The sequence below is a fragment of the Pavona decussata genome, unplaced genomic scaffold (genome assembly GCF_977016875.1).
Source record: "Pavona decussata unplaced genomic scaffold, jaPavDecu1.1 SCAFFOLD_225, whole genome shotgun sequence".
In the NCBI taxonomy this organism is placed as follows: Eukaryota; Metazoa; Cnidaria; class Anthozoa; order Scleractinia; family Agariciidae; genus Pavona; species Pavona decussata.
Window position 1 is genome coordinate 474921 of NW_028145630.1, and position 18187 is coordinate 493107.

At 38.3% G+C, this 18187-nt stretch overlaps 1 protein-coding gene and 1 long non-coding RNA gene across 2 annotated transcripts in view; both read left to right on the top strand.

The window, feature by feature from the left end:
* LOC146458929 (eukaryotic translation initiation factor 3 subunit C-like) overlaps positions 1–16279 on the top strand; it is a 40921-nt gene extending 24642 nt beyond the window's left edge. The window contains exons 14-29 of the mRNA XM_085090118.1: positions 878–977; positions 1628–1746; positions 2483–2606; positions 3644–3686; positions 4871–5133; positions 7394–7519; positions 8223–8288; positions 8944–9031; positions 9729–9812; positions 10338–10435; positions 11727–11776; positions 12191–12256; positions 12771–12858; positions 13462–13554; positions 14214–14292; positions 15293–16279. Of these exons, the coding sequence (XP_084946244.1) occupies positions 878–977; positions 1628–1746; positions 2483–2606; positions 3644–3686; positions 4871–5133; positions 7394–7519; positions 8223–8288; positions 8944–9031; positions 9729–9812; positions 10338–10435; positions 11727–11776; positions 12191–12256; positions 12771–12858; positions 13462–13554; positions 14214–14292; positions 15293–15447 (1642 nt within the window). The 3' untranslated portion in view covers positions 15448–16279. The remainder of the gene's footprint in view (positions 1–877; positions 978–1627; positions 1747–2482; positions 2607–3643; positions 3687–4870; positions 5134–7393; positions 7520–8222; positions 8289–8943; positions 9032–9728; positions 9813–10337; positions 10436–11726; positions 11777–12190; positions 12257–12770; positions 12859–13461; positions 13555–14213; positions 14293–15292) is intronic.
* The window catches only part of LOC146458925 (uncharacterized), an 88541-nt gene that overhangs the window by 42896 nt on the left and 27458 nt on the right, over positions 1–18187 (top strand). Inside the window, exon 2 of the long non-coding RNA XR_014858093.1 lies at positions 16127–16644. This is a non-coding gene — a long non-coding RNA (uncharacterized LOC146458925). The remainder of the gene's footprint in view (positions 1–16126; positions 16645–18187) is intronic.

Consider the following 18187-nt stretch of genomic DNA (forward strand, 5'->3'; position numbering starts at 1 on the left):
ATACATAACAAATCTGAAACAACACAACAACAACAACAACAACTCGTCCGGATTTGTGAGTCAGGCGTGAGAAATTTTCCTTGATGCGTGAGATCAATGTCTCTAGTCCCCAGGCGTGAGACTCACACATAATGCATGAGAGTTGGCAGGTATATATAACTAGTTACCACCAAACTATCAACTGAAAGAATCCAGAGTTTGTGGGTTGGATTCCTGGAAAGGTCAAAGTTCTTTTTCCTTGCCTTATGTGGTCTCCTATTTCCTTACTAGGGTTAACATTCAGTAGGATGTTCATGGGTTCACTTTAGCACTTTAACAAACAATGCAAAGTTAAGTTGAAAATTCATCATTTACATTATGGGAAACTTTGACAAAATGCTGGTCAGGAACACCGGTAAACCTGTGATAGACCTGTTTCATCTTTTTCATGCTTGTGTTGTCTGCTGAACCAAACAATAGACAGGCCTCCCATCCAGTGGGGTGTAGGTAGCCTATGGCCCATGAGTAAATCTACCTTAAGTTAATTTGTGTCACTTAAACCAGTAGACTTCAAAGTACAGTCAACTCTTGCCTTACGGACACCTCACTATCACGCACACCCCGATAATACGGAAAGCAACTATGTCCCTGTCAAAAATAAATTACAGACGTTTGACTGAAACAAATTCCTGCTATTACGGACTCTCGCTATTAGGACAATATTCGCGGTCCTGAGAGTGTCTGCAATAAAGGGAGTTGACTGTATATATTTTTTTTTGTATTTGTTTGCATGTTCAGTGTACCAGTAAAGACAACTAATCAAAATTAAAGAAATAATAATTAAAACACGGTGGTTAAACAAACTATGCAACCAGGATGAACTGTTCTTCTATTGCAGATGTTTGAAGCAGATTGACGAACTCTTAGATATCTTGATTGAAAATCAAGGCGAAGTGACTGTTGGTGAAAACATTTCAGAAGAATCCGAAAATGTTGAGGTAAGATCCACAAAAATAACTTATTACTTTTAACACTCCATTGTCACCTTTTATGTGATATTACACCACAAAAGGATAGACTACATGTACTAACAATAATGGTAATTTTGTTACATTGCACAGTTTTGAGAATAGCATAGTCCAGCATTAGATAGATAGGCTGTCACCCTGTGGAATTCTTCAAGCAATTTGGCAAGCTTAGCCTCTTTTTGCAAATTGTTCCAGGGCACAGTGCCCCCCACTATACCAAAAATTGCATTTAAGTATATTTGTTTCAGGCTTTGGAAGTGCTGGGTCTATCGTGCCTGTTCCTGAGTTTATATTTTTCTCATAATGACTGACTTTCAGGAACAACACAGGCTGTAGGTTTCTGGAATAAGGTTTGTCAGACGAGAAAGTTTACACCATGTTATCTCCCTCTGCCAAGGTGTATAAATGGGTACTGGTTAGCCGTCTAGAAATCTAACAAGATGGTAGAGCCTGGGATTAGCCAGTGATGGATAATTAGCTTCCATTCCATCCAGGGATTTAGTAATTCTCCTTGTCCCTTCATTTTATAGCATCAAGACAAAAAAAAAACTTAATATGCACTGTTGTATTACACAGTGACTTGATCTCTAGTACCTTTCCTTCTGTTTGTCTCAAATTAGAATATGGATCAACCTCTTAAAGTCCGTGGGTGTCCTCTGGTCACTGTAGAGCGCATGGATGATGAGTTTATCAAGATGCTCCAAGGTTGTGATTGCCACTCCACTGAATATGTGACAAGGTACATGTTCGTTTAATCCTGTTATGTTTCAGGGATTTCATCTCCTTGACTATTATACCTGAACACCCCCCTTCCCCCTAAGGCTCTCCATACCATGCTGTTTTATACTAGAAGTGCCGAGCCTGTCTTCCACTGGGCTCCAACACTTGACAATCATGTTGTTGAAAGATGAAATTTTCAGTGAGTGACTCAGGTATATGTGGAAAAAGAAATCTAGGTTCTTCCAAGCGGTGTCAAACCGATTCCAATTACTGGTTCAAATCCATACCACTGAGCTACAGGTGACTTGTGAGAGCTAGGCCATTAAACATCGGAAGGTTCATGTAACAAACAGCTTGCTTACTGCTAGATTTGAATGTTGATGAGTGGTATTTGTGAAAGAAATTTGATGTTTTAAACGTGTAGGTTATTAGAACTTAAATTTTCTTTTTCCTACAACTATACCTGGGTCGCTGACTAAAAAAATTTACATTCCATCATTTATTCACTTGGCTAAAAACTTAACATCACACTTCTTTCACACATGTTCAAGTTGTTATTTAATGTGGTTAAATTTCATTTAACCTTGTAAAAAGGGGGCCTGCCTGTAAAGGCCCTTTGCTCTAGAGGTCCTGCTTAAAGCGCTAGTGTTATTACCCTATAATAAATTAAAATAAACAGCTTCAGGTTTTATGTCAAAGTTGTTAAATCCCTGGTATTGTCATTGATTGTCATAATGATTGGGGTTTTTTTTCAGACTGAGGGATGAGGAAAAGGTGTGTGAACTCATTACCAAGTTACAAGGCTACTTGGAAATCAATGGCTCAAGATCAGAAATATGCAGAGTTTACTTGCGGCATATTGAACATCTCTATTACAAGGTTTGTGTTGTCATGGATTAAAATGTTCATAGACTTCCTAATAAAAACAGACTGAAACAATATTTTTGTAGTCTGTGATGGCTTGATTCTGAAGTGTCATGTTGACAGAATGATGCACAATTGGCTTAGCTATCAAAATGAACACTGTTAAACCAGTTAGTAAGAACTTGATATATCATATATTGTGGTGGTGTTATTATTAACTTTAAGGCACATTTTTTGAGAGGATGCTTGAGTCAACAACTTGCCGTGACTTTGTGGCATTTACATTTGCATTTCACACACACAAAGGTGTGAAATGAAGGAGGGGCTTGCCCTTTTATAGCAGGACTTCTTGTTTATAACCAATCATAGCATGCACTTTACTTCAATGTTACATGTTTAATGCTTTATCATATGACTTTCTGCTATTGACTCATTTTTCCACTTGATATGTACTTTGATATACAAATACTTGCACGTAATTGTAGCTACCACAGGAAACCGTGAGAGTCACAGCATTATTTTGTTTATATTGTTTTCGTTTGATCAAGTTGTTATCCGTTTAAGAAAAGTGGGTAATTTATTTTAGGAATCGGCTTATTTAAGTAACTGTTTTTTGTAAGTAATATTTTTTATTCTTTCCTAGAACTATCTTGAAGTTTCTAGAAAACGCATAATTTAAAAGCGCTCGTTCTTGCCAATCACGACAGCGCATGCAACAGAGCAAATCAAGTAAAGTCAGACTGTTTTTAGCTTTTTTGTCACAAGTCACAAGCAAGTTCACAAGAAGTTAAGTTCAAGTCAAGTTTAAGTTTGAAGTGCAAGAAAGTTCACCAGAAACTATCATTCCAGTAATTCAAAGGCAGCACCAAGTTCTCACGGTGGTGAGAGACAAATCAAGCCATAAAAGGTCTAAAACATCAGTTTCCGAATCACTGGTGCTACAGTAATTTGCCTATTTTTGTTGCTGTAGCAGCAGTGTATTAAGTCTGACTCAGTTGTTAGATGATGCCGTTGAATTAATTTCATAGCATTGATGTTTTTTTTTCTTCAAGGTGGACTCTGAACCAGTTGCAGAAGAAGAAGAAAAGGAGTCTGGTTAGTACAACTGAATGTAACTGTTTCATTGCGTATGTCTTGCCTGCATATACAGACATCATTTTACAACTAGGAGTTTCAATGTGAAAATAGTGCTGGCATTAGAGATGAAAAAAAAAAAATACTGACAATACAGTAGGAAATGAGCTAAAGTATAGCAAAAACATTCCCAACTGGCCAAAAAAATTCTCGACTGACCAGAATATTTCTTGACCGACAAAATTGATTTTTTGTCTGATAAGGTTAAATATATTTCTCAACCGACAGAAATATTTCTCAAGCGGCAAAAAATTCTCAATCGCTTTGGTCTGGTTCAATATCAAAATAATGGAATGGCAATTTTCGGAATGTCCAATTTCAAAATTTTGGTCAACTTTTGGAGGTTGTCCTTTTTCCCGGAAGTTTGGAAATTTTGGGAATTTTCTGTTCCATTGGCGACCTCATTTTGATCAGACACTTGGTGCAACCTGGCGCCAAGCTACTCTGGTGGTGATCGGTGTTGTTTACAAATGTAGCTAATTCACCTCAGATGGTTTCAAATTCTTTCTACAAGCTGTTTGCAATAATAATGAAGGAAATATTGCATTCCCCATTGATCAGTCTCCAGATGAAGCAGAAACAAAGAAGAAATTGCTCAATGTACACAAATCTTTAATAACATCTGAAATCTCGCAATTGCATCGATAAATACAGCTGATGGAAAGTTGTGTGTCCTGACATGATTAAAATAAACTCATAATTCTATCGATGCCTTTGAAGAACAGAATCGTCCTTCAAGGATGACTATTGGTCCTTTGAAGTGGAAAGTACCGTTCCATTCCATAAATGGAAATTTCTGAAACCCTCATCGCAAATTTTGGCTGAATCGATTGCAACGCAATGTAAATGTGTTTATATCTACTGGAACTTGGTTAGATTTCTTTCCACGTGCAATTTTAACTGATGTCATCACAGGCGTGAATATCCCAGATAATAAAATATCAGCCAACTGCACATGATTCTGCCCTTACATCTAACAAATTTTGGATTTTTTCCACTATACTTGTAAAGAATAGTGTACTGACTGGCTAACGCTCGCCAGCAATAATTGTCAAAACTCCACGTGATGATTGGCTCCTAGCTATTGTGTATAATCGAGCACAGACAAAAATGACTTTTCTTCCGTTAATTTTCTGATAAACCAGAAGCCGATAAGGATGCTGAGGAAGGAGAAAAACCAGAGAAAACTCCTAAGGAGACCAAAAAAGAGGATCAAAGCTCCTCCACCAAGGTTGACAATATGTGCAAGTTTATCTATTCACGGGACACCTCAGATCGGATCCGAACCAGGGCCATGCTTTGCCACATTTATCACCATGGCTTACATGATCGCTGGTTTGAGGCTCGCGATCTGATGCTTATGTCCCATCTGCAAGAGACCATTCAGCATTCTGACATTCCAACACAGGTTTGTACATCTCAATACAAAATGGACAATCAAACTCCATTATACAGGGTTTTATTTCACGACAGCCATATTGGACGAGCAAAACAATATCCAAGAACAATTTTCCTTTGGGAAACGGGTTCTATTTTGATGCAAATATCTTTTACTATTTTACTCCTCAACATGGCTTTCATAAACACTTTCTATTAGATGCACTTGTTTTTACACTGCCATTACCAGAAGTATCCCTATTAACTGGGTGTCCATATATTGATGGAGGGGGTTAGTCTGGTATGAGAAAACTGTCTGTACATGTATAAAAGGCTTTGGGTATTAAGTGGGTGTCTATAGGGAGAGGGGAATAACTGTAAATAAATAATTGGATAAGAATGAAACTTTTCTTCAGGAAAATACTGTTCAGTGGCATTTCATTCAGTGGCTTTTCTGTGTCGTTTAGAGAGAAGCTTTAGGGCTGGTATAAGAGTAGGTGTAGTTGTAGGTATAGATAGAGCATACTATCATGTAACCACAAGAATAGGTCGCACAACATTGGACAGCTTCACGAGCAGTACCACAAGAAATTTCTGCTGAATGGCTTTCTATCCATAGCCAACTGGTTATAGTTGGGATTCTTGCCTTTAATTTGTTGTTTTCATTTGGAATATTTTGTTCCTGATATTGTTTCATTCATAGCCCTCCTCAGAGAGAGGGTGATTAAGGACGGTGCCTACTATTGTTACTGTGCATACGTTCTGCGCATCTCAAGATACTCGGGTTTCCTATAGGTGGTGCCTACTAATACAGGAATATTTTTGCGCAGTTTAAAACTACATGGAGAAAGCAGAACTTAGCAAATGCTTTTGGTATCTCAAAAGAAAATTGGGGGTAACCATGCATTTTTCAGATATAACCGAGCATCAATTTAGGAAAAAATCCCATACATTGCTACATATTTTGGTGCTTTTTAGCAATATTATTGCTTAATTATCTCTGAAAAATGCGTGGTTACTCCCAATTTTCTTTTTGGATTCCAATAGGCCTTGCTAAGATCTGCTTTTCCTGCATAATCATAAACCGCACAAAAATACTTCGGTATTAGTAGGCACCGTCCTTAAGTAATCTTTTGGACTGGTCAAATTCAAGGATGCCATCCCAAAGGGTACAGCCACCAAGTACAGTGCAATGATTCATACTTAAAGATTTAACTGCCGGAGCTAGATCAGTGTCCACATGTTTCCCACAAGCTCAGTATGTGTGGTTACTGGGCCCAGTGTTACACATGTGGCAGATTAAGCCGTAGTTCAAGTGACGCTGGAGTAGTCTTGTGTTGAGACTACCTGGTTGTCATATCCTGCAGCGTGTTTCACGAGAGTTGGCTACAGATATCTAACATGTCTGTTGCCTTAGTTAAGAAACATACAGTTTACTTTCTTGAGAGCTTAGCACATCAGCTCAGAAGATGTGCATTTGGAGTGATGTTAGTTAACTTGTTAGTGCATGATACTTCCCATTGGACTTCAGATTTTGATGGCAAATTTGGGGTTTGTAATTTGAGGAAGGTCTCTATGTGAAGCTGTTTCAAAAGAAAAGGAACTTAATTTGAAATGGAAGGGTTTTGGGGCAAGTTTTGGAGGATTTTTTTGCTTTAACCCTTTCCTGCCCAAGAGTGCCATATGGCACAAGACGCAATTATGAGCTCAGTATTTAGTCAATTTGTGTGAAATTTGCACAACCAAAAGATCTTGGAAAGATCTACAAATTGAAGGCATAAAATCATGCCCCCCTCCTATATGAGACTTGATTTACCACCCCTCAAACATTTGGATTTTTTTTCCTTTGTACGTTAAGGGCCCAGTTGATATCTTACAACAGGCAATGCACTAAGAGCTGTACATTAAGCTATAGTTTAGGGGGATACCCAGTATGTACAACGAATAGGAAAATTTTCAATGTTTTTCTTCTTTCGTTTTGGACTTTTCTCACTCTAATATGTGACCTCCTCCATCTCTGTTGGTGTGATTTATAGCACACCCCAGAAAATAAATTTTAAATGGTATATCACATGTGGTCTCCCGGTTCATAGTTAACGATTTAGAAAAATTCGACATTTCCCTCGGGCAGGAAAGGGTTAAAATTGACATTGCTTCAAAAAAGCCCATTTTGGGTTGAAACTTAGTTGTATATTTAATTTTTGAGCAAAGTGTTAAATGAACAACAAATAAATTCCCAGTGAGGATAATTTCTCAAATTTCCACAATATGTTGCCTCTTGTTGCTTTTAGATTCTCTACAACAGAACAATGGTTCAACTTGGGCTGTGTGCTTTCAGACATGGTATGATCAAGGATGCACACAATGCCTTGCATGATGTGCAATCCAGTGGAAGGGCCAAGGAACTTCTTGCACAGGTATGTGGTTTACCAGGGGAAATTTCTATTCATTCCAAACTTGTAATCTCACCAGTTAAATGGAAAAGTTCAGCAAAATGAAACATCCCCAGTAGCCAGAGAACTTTGGAACACAAACAGAATCAGGTTGAAATCCCGCTCAATAGAACTTCTTACAGTCAATCCACGTCACGCGTGACCAGTATTTTTGAAATTTGAACGTAGTTTTGAAATTTACATGTCAGTTTTGAACATCTTCAACAAGATTCCAGAGTTCCTGTAGAAATTTCCCTAGTTTATTGACGGTATAAATCTATGAATTTTTCTTTGCATTATGTACGGCATTGAGTATTTTTAGAATAACAGCAAAGGCGTCTTTTTTGGAAAGATTTCCAGAGAAATGTTCAACATTCCATTCAAATGCCAGACATAACAAAGAGGAATAATTTATTATGAATGTTCATTTCATTGTGGGAAATACTGGTCATGCGTAACGGGGATTGATGTAATTATATGTCGCTCTTTAGGATTTAATTCACAAGCCACATCACAGGAAACTAGTGCCCTGTAGCACTCATTTGGATTGCCATAAGTTATGATTTCATCCACAGACTCTCTGGGATTTTATCAAGAGTATTGAAAGACTTCTTGAATCACTGTGTTCATGAGATGTAAAATCTACAGTGTTTCATTATTTTTGATTTTTGCTTTGTCCATTTATCAGGGTCTGATGCAGCAAAGACAGTACGAGAGAACACCAGAACAAGAGAAAATTGAGAAAAGAAGACAGGTCAGTTTTGGTTCAAAGATTTGTTACCTCAATAATAAATTGATAACAATAACAATTCAGTTGTGTTATTGTTTATTCATGTGGCTTGTTTGGTGGTGGGTGGGGGGGGGGGGTTGGGTTGGGTATGAGGGTAGGGTGCTAGTTTTCATGTGACTAAATGAAATTTGGGGCAAAATAAATATCAAACCAATGCAGTCAGCAGTTTCTCCCTTAGATGGCATGACCTAGGGTGGTCCCAGGGGCATGACCTCAGGGGTGGTCCCAGGGGCATGACCTGAGGGGTGGCCCCAGGAGCATGATCTGAGGTGTTGCCTCAGGAGCTTAGCTATAAAACTCATGATTCACGTTGCTTGCCTCGCATTTTGAGCTGATCTTTAAATTATCTCGTTTTGCTGACCTAAAAGCGAATTGTTGCAGATTCTTGTTCTATTGGTGTTGAGTTACAGGGGTGTTCATTTTTGGAGAGAATGTTGGTTTTCAAAATTGGTTGGATTTGAAGCAAATAGCTAACTCTGACAATACGTGCGGTTGTATTTTGGTACTGTGCTTGCATCCAAGATGCGGGGAGCTGGGACTTAACTTCAGAATTTTGTAATTTATTTACACGGAGAATCTTATAATAAGTGTTTTTTTTTTCTTTTTCTGTGAACACCAGATTCCATTTCACATGCACATCAACCTGGAGCTATTGGAGTGTGTTTACTTAACTTCAGCAATGTTGATAGAAATCCCATGGATGGCTGGTAGGTCTGTGGTTCACAAGTGCCTTGGTTGGGTATATATCTGCCTGCGTTATTGTGGGGCCTTTCAAAAACACAAGAATTAACAAAGATTGAAATTTTAATATGATACAACGTAGAGAGCAGTGAAGTAGGGAACTGGTGAAGTACTTTACATTGTGAAAGTGGTTACACCCTTGTATTAATAGCAAATGTCCAAATCCCACAGGAAAGTGCTACTTGATAGTGCTCATCTGAATGTCGCTCTCTGGGATTTTGTCCAAAGACTCAATAGTTGAGCACAATACATAACAAGTCCACACAAAGGTTGAGTTTTATCTATTGAGTTAATCACAAAGAAAAGTTGGCCACTGGAAAGAGATATAAAGCTGTAGGAAAAGCTAGTACCTGTTGGAGGTTAATTTACCTAATGTACTTAGATGGTGATGGCAATGACAGTGATGATGATAAGTCGACCAAACATTTGTTTTCACTCCCAAACTATCCCTTCTTATCCAGTATAAGTGAAGGTTCAGTAGCAAGTGAGTGGTTGTTGACTTGGTTGACCAGTTGTTTCTGGATGGAAGAACTACAGTGTACATATATCAGAAAATCTCCTTTACATGTTAGTAGCGATTTCCAAAGACCAAGCTCTAACAACCTGAACTGACTTTACAGTTTAACTTGTGTAAGATTTGTCACGATCATTTTTGTTTTTCAGCCCATGCATATGACTACAGACCTCGCATTTTTAGCAAAAGTTTCCATTACCAGCTGCGGCAAAGTGAAAAGCAAACTTTAGTTGGTTAGTAAAAAGCTGTTTCTTTTTACATTGGAAGTTTTAAAAAAGTATTATAAGAAGAAAAGCCCTGGCCTAGTTATGTAGGACAATAGATATTGTCACTATGCTCATGTGCATGTTTCCAAACCCCCAAAAGTTTGTACATTGCTTTGTTCTCTCATGTCGGGAAATCTCCACAAGCAATTTTGTAGTGCAATCAAATCAGAGTTTGGTGGCAGTTGTTTCCAGAACTTTCTCTTGGAATCTGTTGCTGATAACTCGATCAGAAACTTGTTTCTTTTGTATGCCCTGAAGAGTATTTGTGCTAGTGCCTTATCGATCTTGAACTCTTGCTTTCTCAAACCCTCTCAACTCTTCTTGAGCCCTGAAGGAACATCCCACAGGGAAGGGGGAAGGGGGAAGGGGGAACTTTAAAGAGCTTTTACAGTATATCTTGGGGCCAAAGGAGTGATAATTAATAAAGTTCTTTACTGATAGCATGGCACTGCTCATTTCTAATGGGGGAAATTTTAATTCTTGGCATTTCAGGTCCTCCAGAGAGCATGCGTGAACATGTTGTGGCTGCCTCCAAAGCCATGAAGAAAGGAAACTGGAAGCAGTGCAAGGATTACATTTTAGCTGTCAAGGTACACCAGTTATGTGGACGAATTCTTAAAGGGGCTCTGTTACAGATATTTGGCTGTACTTTGGTGCAAACTGCGCAAATATTTTACTAAGAACCTCTTCTCTACCATGAAATTGCTCTTAGAGCACAGGGAGGAAAATGTTGAAGTGCCCGTGTATTAATTTTATTTTTCAATTTTCTCACCTGAATCTAGCCATCACCCAAAGAATTTCTGCCAAAAAATGTTTCTATTTGCAGAAAATGCTATTTATTTTACGTTTTTTTAAATCCTGCATTTTTGCGGTCTTCCCATGCCGCTCGCTAGAAAGGCTGATGGACGTCATGTGACGTAGATTCAGGAACCGGCACTAGAGTGTTGCAAACAAAATGAAAGGAAAATAGTGAGTGTTAGTATCGTGTTATGTCTGCAATATTATCGGCTGAAGAGAGCTTGTTGGACCCAGAAAGTGAGCAATTGAAAAGCTAAGACAAAATCGAAGTCACTTGTGCCTTAATCTACGTCACAGCTCTGAGAAGAACTGACAGAAGACTAAGTCAAACTTGTGGTGAGCCAAAAAAGCAGCAAATTTGAACATTTTCTAATTTTACTTTAAAATCACGTTTTGGGCAAATCACAATTTTTTTTGCAAAATGTCTTTGACAGAGGAATAGATTCAGATAAGAAAATAAGAAAAATTAGGTTATGGGCACTTTAAGTGATTTTACTAAGGAAGAATTTACCATGACAATTTTTTTTTCAGTGATTTCTCCAAAATTCACAGGAAGAACTTGAAGTTGCACCCATTCGTATCCTAACCATCTGCAGCCAAAGATAATTTGTATTAGTTTCTGTGCCCTAGTAGGATTATTGTTAACAAAACTAAACCCGTCCATTATTTTGACGATTCCACTGATACAAATGAATTTTCTGGTTATTTAAAGGGACACTAAAATAGGTGACACTGCCTCTTTCACTCAGCTGCAAATTATTTGCTGTTTATGGTGTGCAATTGAATAACACTAGCTGGCAATGCTATTGTCTAAAAATGTCCCAGGTGCTGATGTCTCAGAAGTTAGGATGGTAGACTGTGAACGTTTCATTGCCCCAGTTAGCCACCAAAAAGAGTTGTTTCTTGGCTCACATGCAAGGCTACTGGGCACTTGTTAGGCAACTTCCTTGCTAACCAATGTTAATACAGATTTGATTTAGTGAAGCTCATCAGCAATCTCAGTTCTCTACATTAGGCATATATAGTTATTTGTTATTTACTAATTTGTTCATTTCTTTTTTATCTCTCTGTGATATGTGATAGGTGTGGAAATTGTTCCGTCAAACAGAACAAGTACAAGAAATGTTGACCAGGTAATTCCTCAGTAATTTTATTTCCCAGTTGCTCATGGCATTTGTTGTGTTGTATCTTAGTTATCAAGTTATCAGACACCTTGTACATCTCTAATATTTCCCTCAAGTTTGTCACTAGATCAGAGTCCTTAATATGCACCAATAATAAAATACCAGGGTCTCTCTTGATCAGGGTTTAAGGTGATAAAGTCTTGGAAAACTGTTGAATAGCAACAAATCAGATAAAATACTCAGACATGGGGGACTACATCTGGTATTTGGCAGGATGGGGAAGTTGTAATACTTGTAGTTGTTTTATGCTTCATACAAACAGAAGACCAGCAACAGCTGGTCTGGCTTTTTCTCTGTGTAGACTTTTATCGTACAAGTTTTTATCTGGTACACTAAAATATAATTTCTGTTTTGTGTGTGTAGGAAAATTCAAGAGGAAAGCCTAAGAACTTATCTGTTTACATACAACAGTGTGTATGATTCACTGAGGTAGTGTAAAGCCATATACCTATTTAAACATTGTTGAATTTATAATAAAGGATAAATAACTGCTGGCAGTCGAGAACAAAGTTATGTTTATTGACAGAAGGAACACAAAGAATCCTCCAATAAACATCCAACATTTCTCCAACTACCCTTACATGCCACATGCCATACAGCTGATATAATTCAAGTGCCAATGCATTAAGTACAGAGCACTAATTGTGGACACTTTCCAGATTGAATTGGAATTTAGAATTGTTGGTTTTTGAGGAGAGGGGAAAACCAGAAACCAGAGAAAAACCTCTTGGAGCAAGGACTAGAACGAACAACAAACTCAACCCACATATGATGCCAAGTCTGCAAATCGATCCCGGGCCACATTGGTTGAAGGCGAGTGCTTTCACAACTGCGCCATCCCTGCTCCCCATACATTAAATGCATTTGCTCCCACAAATGCATTTAATACTTTCAATTTAAAAGTGATATTGAGCTTTAAAAGTCTTTGTTGTTTTACCTGCAGTCTGTACACATTGGCTGAGATGTTTGAGTTACCTCCTGCTGTGGTACACAGCACCATTAGCAAGATGATCATCAACGAGGAGTTACAGGTTTTTTGCATTTCTTTTTGTTGGGTGGATTATTTTGCATTGTTCCACTGTCTCTATTTTGCCATTTTGTCAAATCTGACAATGCTGCCAGACTAATCAGTGATCAGTGAGCTTAGTGTGACAAAGTAAAAAAAGTTTCCTCTACATCTAGACTAGACTAGTTAGTTATCTGTGGTCTTGTATAGTCACAGCCCCAGAACTTGATGTAAGTTACGAGGTTAACGTAACAAAGTAAAAAAAAGTTTCATCTACGACTTCATCTACAAGGATAATTTGCAACGGGATAAACCTATCACCACAAATATAAAAGGAAAATGGAAATCAAAACTAACCAAATCACTGTCGGGATAAAAAGAAGTGTGATGGGTCTTCAACACTTGCTTGCACTATGACTTCAGCCAGAAATGAGTTCCACTCTGGTATAGTTTGCACATAACAACTTCATTTTAATTTCAGAACTGAAAAGTATTCTGCCTTCTGGGTCTCATTTTCCTTGACAAGAAGGTGGGATTCAGGGCTTCCTGCTCTTTCACAATATCTGCCATTGTTGTAAGGGGTTGCTTTCACACTGACTGAGGTCTGTTTTAAATCTTTTCACTTCAGGCCTCCTGGGATGAACCAACTCAGACTGTTGTAATGCACCGTGGAGCCGAGCCTTCACTCCTCCAGAGCCTGGCACTACAGCTGGCTGATAAGGTAAACTACCCTGTGTGACAAAAACAATTCATGGACTAAAAACGTGTTGTTGTCTACAGTCATTGCGCCATTAAGTTTTTTAATTAAAGTGGCTTATTTATTTTTATTTATTTGTTATTTCTTTGCTACTAAAGTTTTATTACAATGAGATCATAAATTATTAAAAAAAATAAATAAACATTAGAGGAAAGCCACTAGTAAATAGTGTGAACAATTAACTAAAAGTTTTAGAATTATAAGATACTTGAAAGGAATTAGGATGAAAAATGAACTGTGGCTAGGAGGTTTTAAGAAACCATAGGGCTTACAATGAAGAGGCCTCATTGTAGTTCCATTAAGCTTAAGCTTAATGGAAATAAGAGAATAAATTTTACAAATGTTTTCACTGCTCCTCTGAAATTGAAGGTTACCAGAGGAAGGTAGCCAGTTAACCAGATTTTGTCAATTGCAACAATTACGTACAGTACAATTCCTGTTTGGGAAAAAAATGCAGAATTGTGGTGTGTCACTCGTTCATGCATGTGGAGGTGCTTGTGGTGTATTAGTTGGCTAAACTTTTCAAGACAGTTCATCAATTCTGGAGCACTTGAAAGAAGATGAGAAGGATGCTTATGCGTTGATTTGTGTGTAACAAATCCCATGTTCCTTCGTATTACTAGGTTAGCACGCTGGTAGAAAACAATGAACGTATTTATGACACAAGACACGGAGGGTTTGTTCAGTTCAAGGACAGACAAGGTATGCTCCTCACCAGTGAATAACTGGCTTGTTTTACTTGAATATTTAATAATCAGCCAGTCTATAGTCTATTTTTACATCCAGGAGGGAATAGTAATTTTCCCAGTCACTTCATGCTGGCTTTCCTGTGATGGACTCTAGCATCTCATTGGGGGAGAGGGGGTAGTAATACTCCTGGTCATTTCATGTTGGGTATCCTGTGATGGACTAGCCTCTCATTGGCAGACAGGGGGTAGTAATACTCCTTGTCACTTCATGTTGGGTATCCTGTGATGGACTAGCATCTCATTGGGGGAGAGGGGGTAGTAATACTCCTAGTCATTTCATGTTGGGTATCCTGTGATGGACTAGCATCTCATTGGGGGAGAGGGGGTAGAAATACTCCTAGTCATTTCATGTTGGGTATCCTGTGATGGACTAGCCTCTCATTGGCGGAGAGGGGGTAGTAATACTCCTAGTCACTTCATATTGGGTATCCTGTGATGGACTAGCATTTCATTGGGGGAGAGGGGGTAGTAATACTCCTAGTCATTTCATGTTGGGTATCCTGTGATGGACTAGCATCCCATCAAAGGGGGGAGGGGGGCATTTTTTAGAGATAATTAGAAAACAATAAATTATTCTAAAATACAGTAAAATACAAAGCAACATATATGGCATTTTTTTTCCAAATTGAAGCTTTATGATCTCTGAAGTTGCATGGTTAACCCCAGTTTTCTTTTTGGATACCAAGAGCACTTGCTAAGTTCTGCTTTCTCCGCATAGTTTTAAACCACACAAAAATATCCATGTATTAGTAGGCACCACCCATAGCAAAAAACCCAAGTATCTTTAGATGCGCAGAACGTTAGTAGAAGCAGTAACAAAAGTAGTCACTATTCTTAATCCTCTATTTCATGTGAATCAAGGTTTTTTATTCAAAAGTTCATTTTCCTGTCTTTTTGTTTTTCAGTTAGCTTCTATTTTTCTTGTTAAACCACTGTTTAAACCTCCTTTTCAGGTCAAGGCCGCTATCGTCGTCAAAACCAACAGCATTATGATCGACAAGACAGACCTGAAAAACAGGATAGACAGGATCGGTACAACTGGCAAGAGAGACATGGGCGACAGCATGATAGGTCTTACCAACAACAGTCTTCACAAGCGTCTTACTAACATTAAGCAGGCTTAACCTGTTTTCAGCTTCAGAGGTGACAGGTTTACTCTGAGATTTTGATAGGGTAGTGCTTTGATGCTCTTTCTACCCAAACTGAATTGCTTTCTCAATAAGCCCCTTGCACTACCAAGTCACATGATCTTTGTCCCCAAAATGATATGTGGAAATAGTTAGTAAATGATACTAGAAACAGAAAGAGCGTATCATAATTACTTTAGATCCCAAACTTGAAAGCAAAATCATCAAAGGGAGATATTTTACAGCAGTTTGAGTTTTCAACAAATTATAAGAATCTGTAGGGCCGCCATGTTTGAAGGCATGACTTTGCCCTTCAACATGGCAGCCAAAATTCAAACATAATGTTATTTTACTAAATGTCTGTCAATTTTGTTCAGATTTTTTGTAAGCAATACCAGGTACATTTCAAATGTTCCTTTGATGTTTGTTTGTCTTGTGGTCATATAGAAAGTTAGCAAGATTTCTACATGAATGCAAATTTTCGAAATGGAAACCCTATGAAATTATCACATTTAAACATTATACCTAGTTATTTTCAGATGTGAAAACATCACCTTTCACTTTCAGAAAAACAAGCTCATATGACCCCTTAATGCAAGTGGCCCTGAACTTATGCACTACAAAGTTGGTGCAAGACGTTAAATGTTGAAATCCTGCAAGGGACCGATTACAGTGTCACATTTTGCTGTCAAACAAACCAGTGCCGTTAAAAGTTAAAACTCAGTTTGATGAATTTCTAATATCTCCTTAAGCATCAGTACGAAATCAAATATGAAGGTAATGAGAATAAAGGAAAATAACGATTACCAATAATTGTCTTGGTGTTTGAAGAAAATCTCTCAAGTGTGGCTTTACTGCGCCTCTCGATAACATAACGTAGACTCTGTACTTCAAAACCCAGCTAACGAGTTGCGTGTTTTTCAGCTGTCAATCATAATTACGGAAGCAATCAACTGACCGCAAAAGTACAGAAACTGACTAGTGGGTTGAAATCCTCCAATCACAGCCTATGAACATTACCTTTTGAGCCAAATGTCTTTATTTTCTCAAAGAGGAGCGTTAGAGTGATAGACGGCGTTGAAAAACTTAACGTTCGATTGAATGTTGAACTTCAGGGTCTGTATCTTACTGAAAGACGAAGCAAGAAATTTAAGCACACGATGGAGGGGATTTTGTAAGTTGTTTTGTAGAGGTCTTTAGTAAAGAATTAAGTTTGGTCATCAGAGCATGGTTATTCAAAGCGGTAGTACAGTCAACACCCCGGGGGGGGGGGGGGGGAACTCTTAAGAAAATTGGGTAGAGGTGTGCGGCCCGCTTCCCAAAACCCTTACCCTTTTTATGACCAAAATCTGCGATTTTCCCTACCCTATTTATCACCTAACCAAAAGTTTGATAGCCTTTTTATGACCTGACCCTTAAATCAATACCCTGTTTCAGACCTGCCTTATAATTATTTCCCTAGTTCAGACCAATGTTAAATGCCTGACCAGCCCTTGCGGCACGTACACAGTTGCCGTAAACATCATGATGAAAAAGTAGCTTCTTCTAAAAACACGAATTCAAGACTAGAGTGCAAAAATCGATACCCTATTTATTACCAAAATGGCGACAAAATTGCTAAAATCGATACCCTATTAATGACCAAAACGGCTGAAAAACCATACCCTTTGGGGCTGCACATACCTATATAGCCCATATAAGGGAGTCCCTCCCCCCCTCCCCGGGAGTCAAACCTCGCGTAAGCGACCACCCAAAATGTCAAACCTACGTGGTCTCTTACGAGAGGTAGTCGCTTACAAAAAGTGAGACCACAAGGCGTCTAAATTTTGAACTCGTTAGCATAAGGTGACTCCAAAGAATTAGTAGCCACAAAAATGTTTCTGAACTTTCCAAAATATATTGACAAAGAGCTTCAGCATCCGAGTTGATGGTTTGCCTATGATATAAATAACCTAATACGGGGTATACGACAAGTCTATTTCGGGAAACCCGGTACCTCTGATTGTGACATTCATGTCCTCTGAACTACCTAAGAAAGTACAGGTGATAATGTTACAAAGGCAAATTGTCCACCTTCCGACAGGGGATAGATATCAGGACGTATGTAACAAGTGGTCGCTTACGGGAAGTTATAAACATCTCTAAAAGTGGTCGTGGTCGCCTACAAGAGGTTGTTCAAACTATAGTGATTTGGTTGGGGAAATTGTGGCATTTTGGAAAACTGGTCGCTTACCAGAGGTGGTCCTTACGAAAGGTGGTCGCAAAGGGAGGTTCTACTGTATTAATTCGGCTTTGCGTGATTCTTATTGACTCCTACACATTTTTTCTGTTGTCCATTTTGGGTTTAACGTCTTGCAAGGTAGATTTGAAATTACTGTGGAAACCACAAGCATTCTTCTCCGCGGATTCTCCAGCAAAACAGAGACTGCTCGCATTCCGAAGGCAAAGTTACTATTAAATGTACCACAAAAGAGCAAACTTTATGTCACAAATTTATTCAAATCTTAAGACTTTGAACCCTATGGCTCCCTTGATTACTAGTAAAAGTTACAATTTTCAGTCATGCTTGTGATTAAACTGTTCTTGATGTTACAATCTTTGCTACGATTTTCAGTTCTTCAGTTTGCATTTAGTAAACATTTAATTTTTGCCCTTAACGCTTAGTTTATTTAAACGAGGTTTACAGACCGTAATGCGAGAGGTGCAAGACTTGCTCGTGTA